At 37.4% G+C, this 17,492-nt stretch overlaps 1 protein-coding gene across 1 annotated transcript in view; it reads right to left on the minus strand.

The window, feature by feature from the left end:
* Positions 1–17,492, minus strand: part of CORIN (corin, serine peptidase) — a 149,382-nt gene that overhangs the window by 16,967 nt on the left and 114,923 nt on the right. The window contains exons 14-16 of the mRNA XM_055797035.1: positions 15,080–15,193; positions 12,728–12,838; positions 10,973–11,102 (exon numbers count right to left, since the gene is read on the minus strand). Coding sequence (XP_055653010.1) covers positions 10,973–11,102; positions 12,728–12,838; positions 15,080–15,193 — 355 coding nt within the window. The remainder of the gene's footprint in view (positions 1–10,972; positions 11,103–12,727; positions 12,839–15,079; positions 15,194–17,492) is intronic.

Here is a 17,492-nt window from a genome sequence, read left to right on the forward strand (position 1 = left end):
AAATCGCAATTGCTAAATGGAAAAAACAGTGTACTTTTAAAATGGCTTTGCAAGTTATGCAACTTCCCGGCACAGAATCATCCATGATTAGCCATCAATCCCTGTCAATGACAAGGACTTTCAAGGACTACTGTCCTGAACGCTGGTCAAAGGCCAAATTCTAAATCCTAGTTAATGGAAAAGAGAGTGAGAAAAGTTCAGAAAAACTGTGATGTGTCCTAAAATTTGCCTCTCCACTCAGTCTCTCATGGCAGTACCTATGAATGCCAGCCATATTAGTAGTTTGTCTTTAAGTCAAATTTTCAGTATGAAATATATTTATTTTTAAATATTTACAAAAGTGCAGCATCCTTTACCCACCTTGATTGCATAAATTAAAAAAGATCAAATAATTCTGTTTTATGGTAAAATTGCCAATGCAACCATGTGGAAATGTTTTCAGCAGGGCTGGCAGAATTAGCTGGGCTCTGAGGTCACAGCCCTGGATCCTGCCTGTTGCATGACTTGTTTTTCAGAACCTTCTTCTGGGCATATTAAGCAAATACCATTCCACGATCTACTACCCAGAATGTGCAGGCAGATAATAATGAACATTTTTAAAGACTGTGGGTTTTTCCTCATTTACAGAAAGTATTAGCTGCAAAAAGAGCTTTCTTCCTCAGTGCCTGCTTATAGCAAACACATTGAACTCTCCTCTCTTCATCTCCATCACTTGCTTATTTCCCACTCTTTTTCCCACCAAACTCACACAGACTTTTTTTTTCTTAAGATGATGTTCTGTCTTATGATCTTCTATGAACAATTATGTTCACCGGTTCATAACTCTGTACGGTGGTATTTTGTGTAACTGTGTCTGATCTATAAAATATGTACTCAAAAGGGTGCAAATACTGTGCCATCTGAATGATCCAAACCTGTATCATCCCAAATACCGGGTTATTTTGCTGAAACCTGCAGTTCTGAATTACAGTTTGTGATGCTATAATCATAATGAAGTAGATAAGTACTTCTAAACCAGGGCAACAACCTGCAAGACACTTAAGCCTATATGAAATCTTGTAATTATTAATACAAGGTATTACACTTGGTAAAAGCAAAATTATGACTATGCCTTTTTTCCTTGGTGGTCACAGCTTGATATAATACACTTAAAAACAGTACGCCCTAACTTATGTCTTTAGAATACCTTCTGTAAAATTTATAGAGCACTCCCTTCTTGATGATGTTTACAATAGGTTTTCTTGCAGATAGGCAAGGGCCACCCCATGTCTTCTTTCATCTATTTAATTAGAAATAGCCAGAAATAGAAAGAGCCTCATTTCTAGCTGAAGCAAGCTGGGGACTGGTTAGCACATACTGTGAATTGCCAGAGAATGAGACAACATGAGCCAAAAATCACAGAGGAGTGAGGACTGGGGCAGGTGTGAGCTTCTGGGTCTGAGGCTTTCAGCATGCAGGGAGGGGCTGCTATACCAGAGGGATACATTACATCAAGGACTGTAAAGCGCTCAGAGAAAAGGAGGGAGGTAGAGCAATGGGGACTCATTTTAGCCAGACCCATCCTGTGCTCCAGAAACACAGCAGGCAGCAGGGAGCCCCTCTTGGAGCTCTAGCACACAATTTCTGCTATGGACACACTCTAAAGAAAAGAGGAGAAGGATCTTTCCATGGACTGCACCCCATCAACTCATGGTGTTATCATTTCTTCAATAGAATTTTTTGCTTTACTGAATTTCTTACATACTTCCACAAGGCTATAAGCTGCTAATTACTTTAAGGTATCAATCTACATCTTTGAGTTTGAAATTAGCTCTCTTGCTCATTTTTTTTAGTGGCCTGCCGAAGCTGACCTAAATTAAGTCAATCTGCACAAAAGTAGTATGTGTGGCCATATATAATATTTTTCAGGATTTCAGGCAAGCCAAATAAAGAAACTTTTTTATGAAACACTTTCAGAAGTCTGTTTTGCCTTCTGCGGTTTTCTTTTTTTTGGTTTTTCTTTTTTCCCCCTTTGGTTTGCATATAACAGAACAGGTTTGTTCAAAAACCCGGTGTTGATTTTAGACTAATGCTTTTAATTATTACCCATATTGGAACAATAAGCAAAATTGAAACCGTATTTGTTGACTGAAACCATATATACCTGGAACACCATATGCAGTTTTGAGACACCTCAGTTTAAGAGGATAGTCAGAAACTGGGAGGGTCATGCAGGTGGCTTTCAAATTGTCTAGGGGCCTATGGCACTGACACACAAGAAGGAGCTGAGGGAACTGGACTCATTTACACTTGTGAAGAGGAACCTAAGGGACAATTCAATAACAACCTGCCACTGCTTGGAAAGGAGTTGGAATCAAACTTTTCTCAATGATGTTGCAAGGGGAAATGGCCTAGAGTTGCAGCTTTGGAGACTTATGGTGGGTGGAAATAAAATAGTTTTGGCTAGGAAGGTGGACCAGCCCTGAAACAGAAAGACTGTGGAATTTCAGTCCATCAGAGTTTGCAGACCTTGGCTAAACAGAGCTGTGGTTGAGCTGATCTCATTTTGGCAACACCCCTGCTTCAAGTGGGAGACGGACTAGATGTTCTCCAGATGTCTATTACAATGGGGATTTGACGATTCTGTCGCACAGTACGAATACACTGTATTAACCAGCACCTACACTGAAGAGCTTATTCTTACAAAAGGCTGACAGTTACTAGAACAGCTTTTTTACACATAAGAGCATCTTTTAACATTACAGTACAGTCACTGAAATACCTACATTGCTTAAGTAAGTTTGTTAGTGATATCTGCAAACATAAGACATTCATACCATGGCCACAGTAATGCACACCTTTTGAGTGGTGATCTTTGGACCAGATCCTCCACCAGGTTGCTAAGATAACTTACAAATTCTGCCTGAGTCCACGTGACTTTATGTGACTCATGGTGCTATTTGGATGGAACCATTTGAGTACTGAAATATTACGTTAAGACCCATAGTGTTCTAAGAATTAATTACTGAACAGACCACAAAAACTCAACTGTCTCATGTCTGATTTTAAATATCTACAATAAATTTTTACATTCAAAAGAACTATGCTAGAGCTTCTGAGTCAGATGTAACACTCAATGAATACCCTTTACGGTTCTTGTAGTGTCAGTCTATGGACTTCTCCAAGACCATATCAAAAGTGCCATAGTTAAGTAAATTTACAATACCTGCACAACAAACAGCGATTTTTTTATGATTATTTTTTCTCTCTTACATTTGAAGACAGAAATACCAAGCTTAGTGGTAAAAGACAGGTATGTTTTTCACCTAGATTTTCATTAGGCCCTCCATGCTTTTTTCAAGAATGAAGTGGGATTAGGACCTATGAAAAAAATTGTTCCATGAGGCTTTCTTTCACTAAATAGTAAAAAAAAAAAAACAGTTAACTATCAGAAAATTCAGCTGAAAGAAATCTTATAAGGCTATCTGATCTATTCCCCTAATCCAAAATAAGATCAATTATACCTAAATTCTTTCTGACAGATTTTTGTCTGCCCTGTTTGTAAAAATCTCAAATGATGGAGAATCCTCAGCATTTCCAGGCAATATATTCCAGGATTTACAGTTAACAAGTTTTTTTCTAATGTTTTTTCTAAATCTTCCTACCTGTCATTTAAACTCATTACTTCTGTCTTATTTCCGCTGGAAATGGAGAACAGTTTATTCCTTGCCTCTTTGCAGCAGCCTTTTACATAACTGAAGGCTCCTATACCTCCCTCCTCCTGACTGACCAGGGGTTTCAGCCTTCTGTCACAGACCATGCTTTCTGGGTCTCTGGTCGTTCCTGCTGACCTATTCCAAACTCTCCCCATCTAGTCTAAAATTTAACACAAGCTCAATACACCAAAGGGATTAGACGAACACTCCTGGTTAATTCAGGCCATTTCTCCAGTCTGTCAAAATTTTTTATAATTCTAATCCTGTCCTCCAAAATGCTTTCAGATCCTCCCAGCTTGATGCTGATTGAGCCATTATTAAGCGCGCTTTCCACCCTATCATCTGAATGACTCACGACAATACTGAATATCATCCTGGACACACTGGGATGTGTCTAGCCCCCCACCAATACATCTTCATGATTTGACAATAAAACATCAACAGTCTCACATCATTACATCTTTGTCCATATCTCCTTACTTATTTCAAAAGTCATTTCACATAGTGTGAAAGTTAAAAATATATCACATCAACTAGTTCTTCCCTATCCACAGTGTCTCTGCCTTTTCAAGGAACAAATGAAGGGAATCTGGCATGATTTGTTGTTGATAAATATATTCTGTCTGTCATTAAGACCTTTACTTCTGCGTTATTTGTTGATAATTGAAGCTAGGCAAGCAGTTTGTAGATTTTCACATCTTACTCTTTTTCTCTTTGTAATGAAAGACGGCATACCTAAGTTTTCAGCCTTGTGTAGCCATTCTCCACAACTTCTCCAAACTGCTGGCTACTGTGCTTGGCAGCCATAATGGAGATCTGCCATAGCCATAAATCTTAAATGCTCTTGGATGAATTTCAGCAAAACTAGATACTTTGAAGAGCTATGTATAACCTATTATTTTCTTGCTCCAACCCTAATTCTTAAGTCTTTGCCATCTTGGAAACATAACGTGTTTCACTGGGGTTTCTGTGTGGTTTTGGTTTGGGTTTTTTGTTTGTTTGCTTTGCTTTTTTGTTTAATATCGCTGGCTTTTCTGATTCTTTCTCCAGATACTTACACTGTTGTTCTGTACCAGTTCTTGTAAGTTTAAACTACATCTCCACTACTCTAGAATTCCACTTCCAGTTCCAGATCACTGTACAGCTTGTGCTTCAGCCAAGTTAGTCTTGCTGCTTCACAGAAAGATGTCTGCTAGATCTAATGACATCAAAGGGCACATACAATTCTAACATGTCTAATTTATTTAACCTAAGAAGTTTCCTTTAATCTAGGGCAATTTAAAAAAAAGTTATTCAAGGCTTCTACAATATCAGTTACTCATAAAATCAGAAAGACAAGACATTCTAATTTATCATAGCACTTATGTCTAGTGAGTGGGAAATTTTAAATTAGAATTTACTCGTTTTTCAAATTTCAACCTAAAAATTAGAATATTCCTTTAATACATTTAATTTCAAGCTATGAATTCCCTTATGTGTGTTTAAGAGAGGGATTCTTTGAATTAAAAAGGAAAATAAAACACAGTCTGCCTTCCACATTACAAAAGCGCTCGCAATGGGGAAAAGTAATGTTTAGGGTAATTTAATTACAAAAGTTTTACAATGGAAATATTACAGAAATAGTTTTCAAAGCACTCTAGCCTGCTACCTGCTGATTGCTGTGCACAACAACCAAAGTTTATAGTATAGTTTATAGCGAAACACAAGGAACATTATGACTTGGATACTAAATCATAATAAAAAAAATAGAAGGCAAGGGCTAATTTTACATTACAAAGTTAATATTCTGTTCATCATGAAAAGTGATAAATCTGGGTTACTTCTTTACAGCAATGTTTTTTATACCTCATTCTCCCTATTCCACTCTGGAAAACTCTCTCAAATGTATTAAATTGCAAGTTTAGGATAAAGTATAATCCGTAAACTGGATTCTTTCTCCCTTCAAAGTAACATAACATTTTTCTGTTCAGCTTCTATAATTCAATTATTTTAAGTCTCATGTGACACCAGGCTTGAAAAAGGAAGCCTTGTGTTATGCCAGAAGGTAATAACGTGTGTATGGGCACTAATATAAAACAAATTAGGCCTATTTTAGAGCTGGAACAGCATCTGTTTCATGTCTGTACTTACTGGTTAGGATGTTTCTTGGTCTTGAGTAGAATTTTATAAAGCTATGGCTGTTCCATAGACTATGGAATAAAAAAATCAAAAGCTTGATTTTAACAACACTGAAATCAGAGGAATCTGAAATTTTGATGTAAAAACATAATGGAGACATAGAAAGGGGAAATTAAAAAGATTCACAGCATTGACAGAAAAGTAAAGCACGTATGATTACATAATTAAAATTTTTGGTGGAAGGTAGGTAATCACTGTGATATTTCCAGGTTTCAAAATGCCTATAGTCTTATGTCCTAACTGATAAACTACTCAACCATATCAAGAATGAGATAACATGTAATTATGCTGAAAAAAAAAAAAATATGTTAACTTGCTTGCTTTTTCTCTGTGTGCTGGTTTTGGCTGGGATAGATTTAATTTTCTTCATAGTACCTGGTAAGGGGCTACATTTTGGATTTGTGCCATTAACAGTGCCAATAACACAGGGATGTTTTCGCTACTGCAGAGCGGTGCTGACACAGAGCCGAGGGCTTTCTGCCCCTCACCCCAGCCCAGCAGCGAGCAGGCTGGGGGGGCACAAGGAGCTGGGAGGGGGCACAGCCGGGACAGCTGACCCCAGCTGATCAAAGGGACATTCCATACCATATGATGCCATTGCTCAGCATACAAAGCTGGGGGAAGAAGCCGAGGATGTTCAGAGTGATGGCGTTTGTCTTCCCAAGTAACCATTACACATGATGGAGCCCTGCCTTCCTGGAGATGGCTGAACACCTGCCTGCCCATGGGAGGCAGTGAATAAATTCCTTGGTTTGCTTTGCTTGTACACACGGCTTTTATTTTACCTACTGTTCTTTACCTCAACCCATGAGTTTTCTCACTTCTACTCTTTTGATTCTCTCACCCATCCCACTGGGGAGTGAGTGAGCAAGTGGCTGCATTGGGCTTAGTTGCTGGCTGGGGTTGAGCCTTGACACACTGTCATTTGAGTCTCTGTAAGTTACAGAATTCATAAAGTATGATTTTTGTAGCTAAACTTAAAAAAGACCATTTGGGGCCATCTAAATTTAAAAATTCAAATAAAGAAATATATTATTTCCTTACCTGGAAGTCTTAATTCAGCTTCAAATTAAATGTAAAGGCCTTCATTTAAGGTTAATTAGCTTTTAGTTTTAAAAAGTTGGACACATTTCAGAGAAAAATATTGTTTTGAAATCAAATTTTAAGTGTTTCATTTTAAAAAGTTGAAACAAAGTAACTCGCCTTCTCAACCTTTTTTCCCCCACTAAAACTATTCACTGAATTTGAATGGAATTCACTGTTATTTTTGTTAAACATTGCTCTTTACAGAATTATTATTCACTAAGAAATGTTGCCATAGTTCTACTGGTAATAACACATTAGCTAGAAAAAACAATTCAACCTGCAGATTCCAGAATGAATTTTCAGGACTGACAGTTTTAATATCCGTTTAGTGTTAAATTGAGTAAATTTGATTTGGAAGCCCCTAGGGAAAAAAAACCTGGGTTTTGTAATGCCATTTGTACAAGCTGTGACAAAGTAGTTTGAAAAAGGATTTATGATCAACCATTAGAATAAAAACCAATTCTTTGGTTGGCAGTATTCATGTATCTTTCTATTTCTCTTAGTCAGTCACAGAATGGTTGATGTTGGAAGGGACCTCTGAAGGTCATCTGGTCCAACGCCTCTTGGTCAAGCAGGGTCACCTACAGCCAGTTGCCCAGGAGCACATTCAGACAGCTCCAAGGTTGTTTAAGTTATTAAATCACTAACAACAATTACCTTTGACTTAAAGAAAGAAAACTATCCAATCAGGGAGCTAGAAAGTGCTATATGAGCTAAGTGACAGTATGCTTAATGACTACTTGAAGCAATCATCACAATTTGCAAGGAAATACTAGGTTGAAATTTCTTCAGAAAAAGTCTTATTCCAATAATTTTGAAGTGCATTTATACATGAAAGATGAGACAAAATCTATCAGACTGAATCTAATACAACTCTAATGCACTGATTAAAATCTACATATTTTAACAGTTTTACAGTTGCTCAAAATTACTGAAATAGTTTTCCAGATCTACCACAGCTTGTAATGTTATTTTCAGTAAATTTTATTTGATAATTTGCTGCTCTTCTTAAAAAAATAAATGTAATCTGAAGAATTTTCTATTTTGCTAGATCCTCTAAAGATTTAATAGAACACACTGCTACTACTACTTTTTGCACTAGAGGAAAAAGTGTGTGTTCTTAGCATAAGAACTGCTAAGAACACACACTGCAGAACTTGAGCAACAGCCACCATTAGCCCAAAGCCTTTCAGACACTGCTTGGAACTTGCAGAGTTTTCTGTGATCATCATGCATCACACACCACATTGCGTGTGCTGTGCTGTGAAAAACTGTTGAAACACATAATATGTGGAATTAGAATTGGCCAGCAGTCAGGAAAATAGCTCAGATTTTGTGCAATAGGCAGAATACTATTAACTTTAACGTTGCTTCAGATGCAATGCTTATAAACAGACTGATATTCTATAAAATGTGTTGCCACTATCAGCTAAATTAACCTAACTTTAACCCCTGTCATTTAATTATCTTAATTTTTTTTTAGATTAATTTAGGCTGAAGAATTAAAAATATCTACAAGCTGTTAGACGTTGCTTTCATATTTTAGACATTCTCACATTATATAACAACTGGGAGTTGTCATTTGGGAAACCACCACATACAGTTATGAAAAACAGTTTGCAGAGCTTTACAGAAAATAAAAATACCATATGCTACCATTCATTGTAATTCATGGTCTAAGGTATTAAGAATTCTCAACTCTGACATCTCACATGCACTGTTTTTCTCTAAGAATAAACAAGAGAACTATTAAATCAAAATCAAGTATCATCATAAGTCATTATTAAAGAAATCTGCATAGCCACAAAACTGGGGGGCTCTGCATGGTACTATAATATGGACAGAATTTCTATAGTCCCAGCGTTCATTTTCTGAAGAAGTAAAATGAAGTATTTCCCATTGGGAATACCTGAAGAAAAGCACTGCTTAACATACATTATATTTATTAATAAAGAAAAAAAAAAAGGATAAAAAGGGATTTTTTTTCAGTCTAAGGAACAAGTCTAATTACAGTCTAATTTACCTGTTCCCTCAGCGGTGACTGGAAATAGCCTATTAAATACACCAGTGTTATAAATCTCAAATTCAGACTTTCTTGCTATCATAAATCAAAAAAATAATGTATGCAGGACATAATTGCCAACAGATGAAGTTCATGGCTTTAGATGAGATTTCACAGTGGTGTGAAACTCCAATTCATCATTCAATCCTCCACCATATAGAAAAGTTAACCTCTGTGACATTTTCACTGAACCCCTATGCAATGCTAACAAAAGAATTAGATAATTATATTAACTCCTATTACACCTTTTCAAAGTTAGTTCTGGTGAATGCATTATAATCTTTTTTATTCTTACAGATCTTCTTCAAAGCTTATTTATGGTATTTTTGGCATCGCCACTTTACAAAAACTTGGAGAATAGCTAAGGAAATCAAGCGTCAGGTGACTGACAAAATCAGGCATTAAGAAAGGAAAGACAAACACTACTCTGGTTTTCTGAAGAACTGCCAGGAAGAATCAGAAATTAGTATTAGAGTCAGACTGAAGTTGCAGACTTCAGATTTGAACTGGAATTTTCCTCTGCCCTTCACACAGTCACCTGTCACTACAAGAGAGAATCTGCAGAAAAATTGATTTGTAGAATATTTTCCCCTGTTAGAAAATGGATTTGCAAGATTTAAGAATTATTTGTGTCTCATACATTTCTTATAAGTGATAGGATTGATGACATCTGTTAGCAAGCCTCAGTGAAGAAAGAGGAAGGTAAAAGTTTCTACTTGTGCTAATTTCAGTCTAGGCACACCTCTGAAAAAAAGGAAGGAATCTGAGTTCTTGCGATAATTTATAACCTTTTCCATTTTCCTAGCAGCAAGCATCATTGGAAGGTTAAGCAAATTTTGTTAGGACTAGGAGATTGAAATATTAAGAAGGAAAACATTCATAATGTTAAGACCATTGTTTTTTTCTTAGACAACAAAGTAGTTGTAAAAACAATAGCTATTTTGTAAGGAATCAAAGGAGTTAAAGCTTATTAGGATGTTATATAAAGTTAAAGCATTAAGATACTGCCAATGTTTTTTAGATATAGTAAACTAGCTAGAGGAGTACAGAATTGTGTGTTAGAATGGCAGACAGTCCATTCAGCATGGGAGGTCCTGGATTCAGGGCATCTGTTGGAACTGATGTAAAGCATCCACGCAGTGCAAGGCAATACAGAGGAGGTTAAGTGCAGGCACTATAAACTGTGTTTTTTAAGAAAAGTAGAAAGAACAAGATTGCATGTCTGTATATGTGGTGGTAAAAGGCAGGCAGAAAACACACTTCTTAATCCAGTCTGGGCATCAGACACTGACAAAAGATACCCTTCTATACCCCCAGGTTTGTCTTTTCCTAGTAGGAGACAGCTTTGGATATCAGAGCAGATGAACTTGCATTTTATCCAACAGTTATAGATTGCATCAACTATTCCATAAAGCAGCTACCACTTTAGTGCAGTAAGAAAGATGCATAGAGGCTATGGTTTTTCCTAAGTTTCACACACAAAGCTCTATCTTTAACAATTATTAGTCAGAGATACCCAAGTTATATATATGTATGTTTGCCTAGCTCACAGTACTTATTGCAGAATGCAAATGAACGCAGAGAAATTTTCCTGTGTTTTGTAAGACAAGTCTGCTTTAATTCTTTAGGAAGAACAGACTATCACATTGCCAAACAATTCTGAGCCTCAGCAATTACTGCAAGTTCAAAGATTAAGGCTTGGCAATACATCGTTATCTTTTCAACACACACTTTTAATAACAATCATGTAACGTTTATACAGTGGTGAAAGGGCCTCAATTTTAGTGAGCTGTTGCTCCTGCTATAGTTCACAAAATTTAATTACCTCTTTTCTCTATGAACCATTTCCATACTAAATCCAACATTGCAGTGATCAACAATCATTCACATCTAACTCCAGCACTCCAATTGTCCTACAAAATTCGTCAACGCTACAAACTACTGACCTTACCCTAAACCCATCTGATTGCAGGCCAGTTGGCTTAAATTCTCTTGCCACTCATCAGCACAAACATGGTTATCAGCAGCTGACCTGTGAATGGTCAGGAACATCAAGGAATTCATGTTTTTAGACAGGGTAACTGCAAAGAAAAAGAACAACAACTTCACTATTATTTCACAGTTTTCTAAATGTCATACTGATGACATACATTTACAAGTTTTTCAAGATGCTGGCACTTTTGCTGATTTCATATGCCCGATAGCCATGTAATTCAAAACCAAGGCAATCATGGGTACCAGAACCTTCCTAACACTGATGTGCATGAGACACTAACCAACAAAGGCATCGTGAGGATTAGAATAAACCAGAACACTCATGACTCACCAGCACAGGTTCACATGGGTTTCTGATAGCTTTAATATTGTTAAATGATATTTTACCCCACAAACAGTCCAACTGAAATCACTGAAATAATTTGTGGGATGAATGCTGCTTGACATAAGTGATACCATCATTTGTCTCAGTAATATGCACTGTTCCTGTCATAACAATACGTGGGTGTGATTAGAGAAAAACAACTACTGTTTACAAGAAAGATCATATTGCTCCTCTCTTAACCCATGCATAACTGTGTGTGAACTAGTTTTATTACACACCAAAAGCTTCGCAAAATGGCCCAAAATGAAAATTTACGTCCCTGCCTTTCTAGGGTCCCTTAAAAGATGTTGGGTTGTGTGCATTTCTTCCCCAAATACATACTGGTTTTAGTTAAACTATTCCTGACTTTGATAGTACTAATCTTAACATAGCCAGTAATGATGCATTTTTCCTATGTGCTGAAGGTGCTTTTGCTTTTCTCCCACAAGAAAGGTATGTATTAATCCCAGAATACCCCTTTTCAGATATGCATTTCTAGAACAATTCTTCTCTGTTGCATATGCTTTATTAAATGCTGTTGTTTATTAATGTTCATACAATGTTAAACGTATTTTAATATTTACACAATCTACTTCAACGTGAATACAAAATACTTGCTTCTGTAAGCCACGGTACACCTTTTTTCTGTATTTAAAAATACAGAAGCATCTCAAAACTTAGCAATATAAACTACTGTCATGTATAGAAATACATGCTAACTCAGTGAAATCTCAGAGGACATACTACCACTTTCCAACTTGCTTCTTTTCAGTTCAATTTTTTTAAATCCACCTTCATTTTTATTTAAAGAATAATTCTTGGAGAGTTTTACTTTAACATCACACAAAAACATGAATCCTAATCTGAATACAGATAGTAATAGCAGGTTACATCGTTCTGCAGGTCTTTCGCCAGTGCAAAGGGGACCTAGTAGGACCATCATATTCTCACAAGCTCTGAACCTGCAGCATTGTAGTCAATGGGAGTTTCACACTGATTTTCACAAGTACAGAATCAGGGCTTAGAAGCTTTGCTTAAGTGAATTCTACATCTGAATGTCTTCCTATCCTCTCTCTTCTATCCGCAACACTTTACGCACCATCTACATATTTTAGAAGTTCCTTGTCACTTTTCCTGTATCTTTGCACTATGACACTGCACACTGAGCCTTTCCTTTCTCTTTTGCCCACTTTCTTGCATGCTTTCCCAGCCACAACCCAGCCTCCCTTTAGTAAGAAAGGGAGCATCTCTCCGTCATGACAATTGTATTCTACATCAAACCACCAGTGACTACTACCATCACCCAAACATCACTTCCAGGCAGCATGCACCATGGTGGAAACTTACCACAGTCCCATTCATCTGAGCTGTCACTGCAGTCTGCTTGCCCATCACACCAGAGCTCACGTGGCACACATTCATGATTGGCACATTCAAGTTCACTCTCTTCACAAAATGCTGCAAGGACAAAAACATGTTTCACTCTGAGAAAGAAACGATGAATGTGAAGTTCACATTGAGAGTGAAGAAATGGAGGAGGGTGAAGGCCGGCATAGATCAGATTTATGGAGATAGAAAGCGAAACAGATTTACAACAAAATTCAGGATGGACATCACTGAGGCTGAAGGTGGTCTCTGTCATGCAGTAGCAGAGGCAATCACAACTCAAAGGGAAGGAGGGGGGTCTGGAAAGTGCAAGATCTGTTTGTGGGCTTGTCATATGAAACCTGAAAAAAATATTTTATTGTAATGCATACATATTTACTTTCATACACAGCAATTCTATATTCACTTTTGGATATTCCTTTGCTACTTAAAATCATGGAATTATGTTTATTTCCACTTTAGAGATGGGGAACTGATTTACAGATAGACATGCTCCACTTCACAGTTAGTTTCACAGGATTTCCTGAATCTCTGTCCAGTGCAGGAATCACAAAAGCTTCCATTTGAAACCGACTTTTAGCTTTCCCACAGTCATATCAAACCCCCTCCAAAAAGGCAGGCATGTAGCATTACAGTACCCCCCTCACTAACACACTTTTATTCCAGCTTCTATAAACCCCATCATTAGGGAATTTTGAGAGCTGCAGGACAGCAGAGAGGGAGATAATGCGTGGAAGGAAGCTGCATTCAGTTTTGCCTATGTTTGGCTGTTTGACTGAACCCAAGCATTTATTTGCAACACTAGTGCAAAAAACGTACTCCACGGTGAAAACCATAGAGATAGAGCAGTCAGTGCTGTCTACTCTGACGTAAGTGATCTTTCTGGCTCCGGAATAAAGTGTGCAACACTAGAAAAAGCTCTCTAACTCTGCCTTCCAGGGAAGCTGGAAGCCCTCTGCTGGGAAAGCTTTGCTGCCATTTTGGAATGTAAAGAGGAAATACAGTCTGATAACTATAGACGAGCTTAACTCAAGCCCTCAATCTTTTCTCTGCCATGATCTTAAGGTGTGATCATGAGCAAATATCTTTAATGGCACCTTCCTTTTTTTTAGATTACAGCACACAGACCACTTGGAAGTCAAATGGTATAACCTTCACAAGGAAAAGCAGAATAAGAAACATTCTGTGGGCTGACTCTTCCCAAGAAGAAACAAAGTTAGATCTAGTGATATAAGCAGGATGCCAATCATTTTGGCAAATGTATTCATATGTTCCACATAGCACACCTCCTGTCCCTGCCAACACAACTCCAGAGACTCAGGAGTAACTTTTTTTAAATTGTAGAACTATATCCTATGGTCCCAGCAAAAAATGCTGAAATACCAGGATTGCCCCGAGAACTAAAATTTCAGCTTTCAACCAAGTTTACCAAGCATCTCTTTCTTCTGCAGGCTGAGTGTCACCCTGTATATCTTTTCTAGTTCCTTGTCTTAGGGACATGTCCCCCCTCCAGGTTTTCTCAGAAGAAGAGAATTCAGTGTACCACTAATATATTCATGCAAGTGAAGCTTACATCTCACGGCACCCACTCCCAGCTTCTCATGCAGGGTGGGAGCCTGCAAAGCAGCTGCTGTTTGCAGGTGTTCCACTTCCTCCCATCCAGCCAGTCAGTTGCATAGTTGAAAAAGAACACACAGGGCAGCTCCCGCAGGGGACCAGGGGCCTATTGCACACTGTCAGCACTCTGAGCCAACTTACAGTGTGCATATAGGCAGTATGCCCATACCGTCAGAGTACCATGCTAAGCTTTGCATCTCTGATACAGTTTGGACTGTAGAAGCAGCCTGTGGAGGCCAGTGGGGAGACAGAATCTAAGAAATGTCAAGCAGAAGAGAAATCAAATAAAGCAGGGAGACGTATGAAATTTACTGAAGAACAGATCAGAGGGAAAATCAAGTGGAAATCAAGAAAAAAAGAGCAGTGAGCAGCTATACCTATACAGAAAGAAGTTGAGAAAAGTTGGGAAAAGGAGGCAAGGAGCTAAGAGGAATAAAGAAAAGAAGCATGAAGACACAAGAAGGAGGGAGAGAGGGCTGGTGTGACCAAGGAGACAGCAAAGATCCAAGGATGTGAACAACAGAGGACACAAGATGAGGAAAGATCAGTGCCATATAAAAACTGAAAAGGAAACTGAGGGAATGACTAAGCCTTTCTGTTGTAGAAAACCTTTTTTTCTTTCATTTATTTTTCACCCCGAGATCCCCAAAATGTGATCAGCCCCTCATGGGACTAACAAACGGCATAAGCACTTACAGCAGTTCTTTTCATCCATCATGTCAGGGCAGTCAGGGAAACCATCACAGATCATAGTGTGTTTGATGCACAGCTTCTTCAAAGGACATTCCCAAAGACCCCTTTCTCTACAACCTGGAGGCAGAGAAGCACAGTTTTGAAACACAAGCATGCAATATCAAATCAACTGTTTTCTTCTTCCTTAATCCTGAAACACCCAAAATATTTTCACTTGCAATTTAAATTTTAAAAGGTACCAAGAATAGTTGCTAATGAAGAAATGGAAATAAGATTGTCACAGCGCACTTGAGAAATGGACATAAAATATATATTGCTTCATAATACTTCAGTGTTTTTAAAATAATAACCTGTATTATGCTACATATATCTATAAGTAATAGTTTAGGTATCAGCTCAACTAGCTGAAAACCCATGCAGCACTACTCTTGAAACATTTTCTAGTAATATATAAACTTTTCTAATCCTTTGGTTTTTCAAAAGCAAATCCTATGACAGCATAGAATCTCCATGAAATGGTGTAGAAATAGGTATTTTTTTTCTGGCAGGACTGATACAGAATCTAATACAGATTACAATGAAAGGTGGAGGGATGCTGTTAAGCATTGACCACAAACACTTTTCCTGGTTCCATGATCTGAGACAAAACCAGATTGAAAAAACGAGAAAGACCCAGTGTTGTATGAATCTTTCAGAGGGTTCATTTATTACACAGAGAAAACACTGCATTCTTGTCTCTTCAAAGTCCTGCTAACCAGCCTCTCTGATTTCAAGAGGAATACTTAAAAAACCGTGTTAAAGTGCTTTGACAGTAAATTTCCTGTTAGTCAGCTACAGCAAATTAAGAATGGCTCAAGGTACATTTTAGAAAAGTGTTTGCTCTTGTTTTATTTCACTATTTATTTCCATCAACTAATAAAGCACTGCACTGTGATACCAGTTTAAATACTCTGACATACTGATGACCTGCACATCTGATACTCTGGTTTGATAGGAAGCCATAAAACCAATGTGTTTTCCTGACTAGAACAGGTGGTTTGATTGCCTTGTTTGGCCTGTTCTGTAGATGGTAATACTAGTTTTCACTTTAATCCAAGCTCAAGTTCAGGTGACAGCCCTGCTTGTCCCCGCATGCAAATAACTGAGGTATGAACCCACTGCCCTTGAAGCAGCAGCTCTGTTCTCCTGGGCCTGGAACTACAGCAGCATATCAGCACTAAATTGCTAAGCAGATACACTGTTTCTAAGAAATGTTATTCCAGAAGCCAGTATTTTACAAACATGAACCAGAGAATCACTACTAGCTCATATGATTACTGGAAAAACCTACTCACATTTTAACTGTAAACGGATATGTGGAGCACTTAATTTTGTTTAGATTCAAAAAGCCATGTAAATAAATGTTACAGCCCAGAGAAATAAACAGGCTTCAACCTGTGAAACTAATTCCATGTGATCAAAGAACTTTCCTGGGTATCACTATTTTCCAGGTCTCCTCCTTGACAGTATTTGTGATAACTATTAATGAAAAATTAATTGAAACCAAACAAAACCTTTACTTTTAATAAAGAACAAATAATGTCAGTCATGTTAGGAACTTAATAAGAAAATAAAATAAAAAAAGCTTAAAAAATATGATTTATGAACCTTGCAATTTTTTAGTAGAGTGTTTACAGGTAATTACGTTTGCTTTTCCCCTTCATCACACATTATAGTGTTACACTGAGAAGTGTACCATGACTCTCCAAAATTTATCTTTCAGTACAACATTGGCAAATATAGAGACAATTCCCTATGAAAAATGCACTACTTACTGGATTCAGTGTTCAAATACACTATTTTGTTGGTAGAAGCCATCTACCATTTGGTGTATTTATATTTCTTCTCTAAATATTTTTGTGACATACATTTTTAATTTGATGAAAATGACATGGAAGTGAAAATGGAGGTAGGAGAACTTGTCCGTATTTAATTTACTCCCACTTCAAACATATGTTTTGGCAAGAGAGGGACTCACATATGATCTTACCTTCATTATTCTTCAAAATATGAAGCAAGTTGTTCCATTTGTTGTTCACATGTATATTCTCCATGCAATTATTACTAAGTCATTAACATTAAGGTCACCACACTTTTCTCTCAACTAAAATACTACAGTCAGAACTCAGATTGCAGAAAACAGTGAAGGACAATTTTGGTTTTGAATGTAATGTCCTCAGTTTCTTTAGTACTCTTCTAGGACCCTCTTCTGCTCTCTGCCAAAGGCATTGTTCAGCACCCAGTAAATTAATATGATCAATTACAATCAAGCATATTTAATACCACAAACTCTCTCAATGTCTATCATCATAATAATTTTCGGAAATTATCTTCCTCACACTTTCCTGAAATGCACTCAAAAGTCTCACATTCAGAA

The sequence above is a fragment of the Falco peregrinus genome, chromosome 2 (assembly GCF_023634155.1).
Source record: "Falco peregrinus isolate bFalPer1 chromosome 2, bFalPer1.pri, whole genome shotgun sequence".
NCBI classification, from domain to species: Eukaryota; Metazoa; Chordata; class Aves; order Falconiformes; family Falconidae; genus Falco; species Falco peregrinus.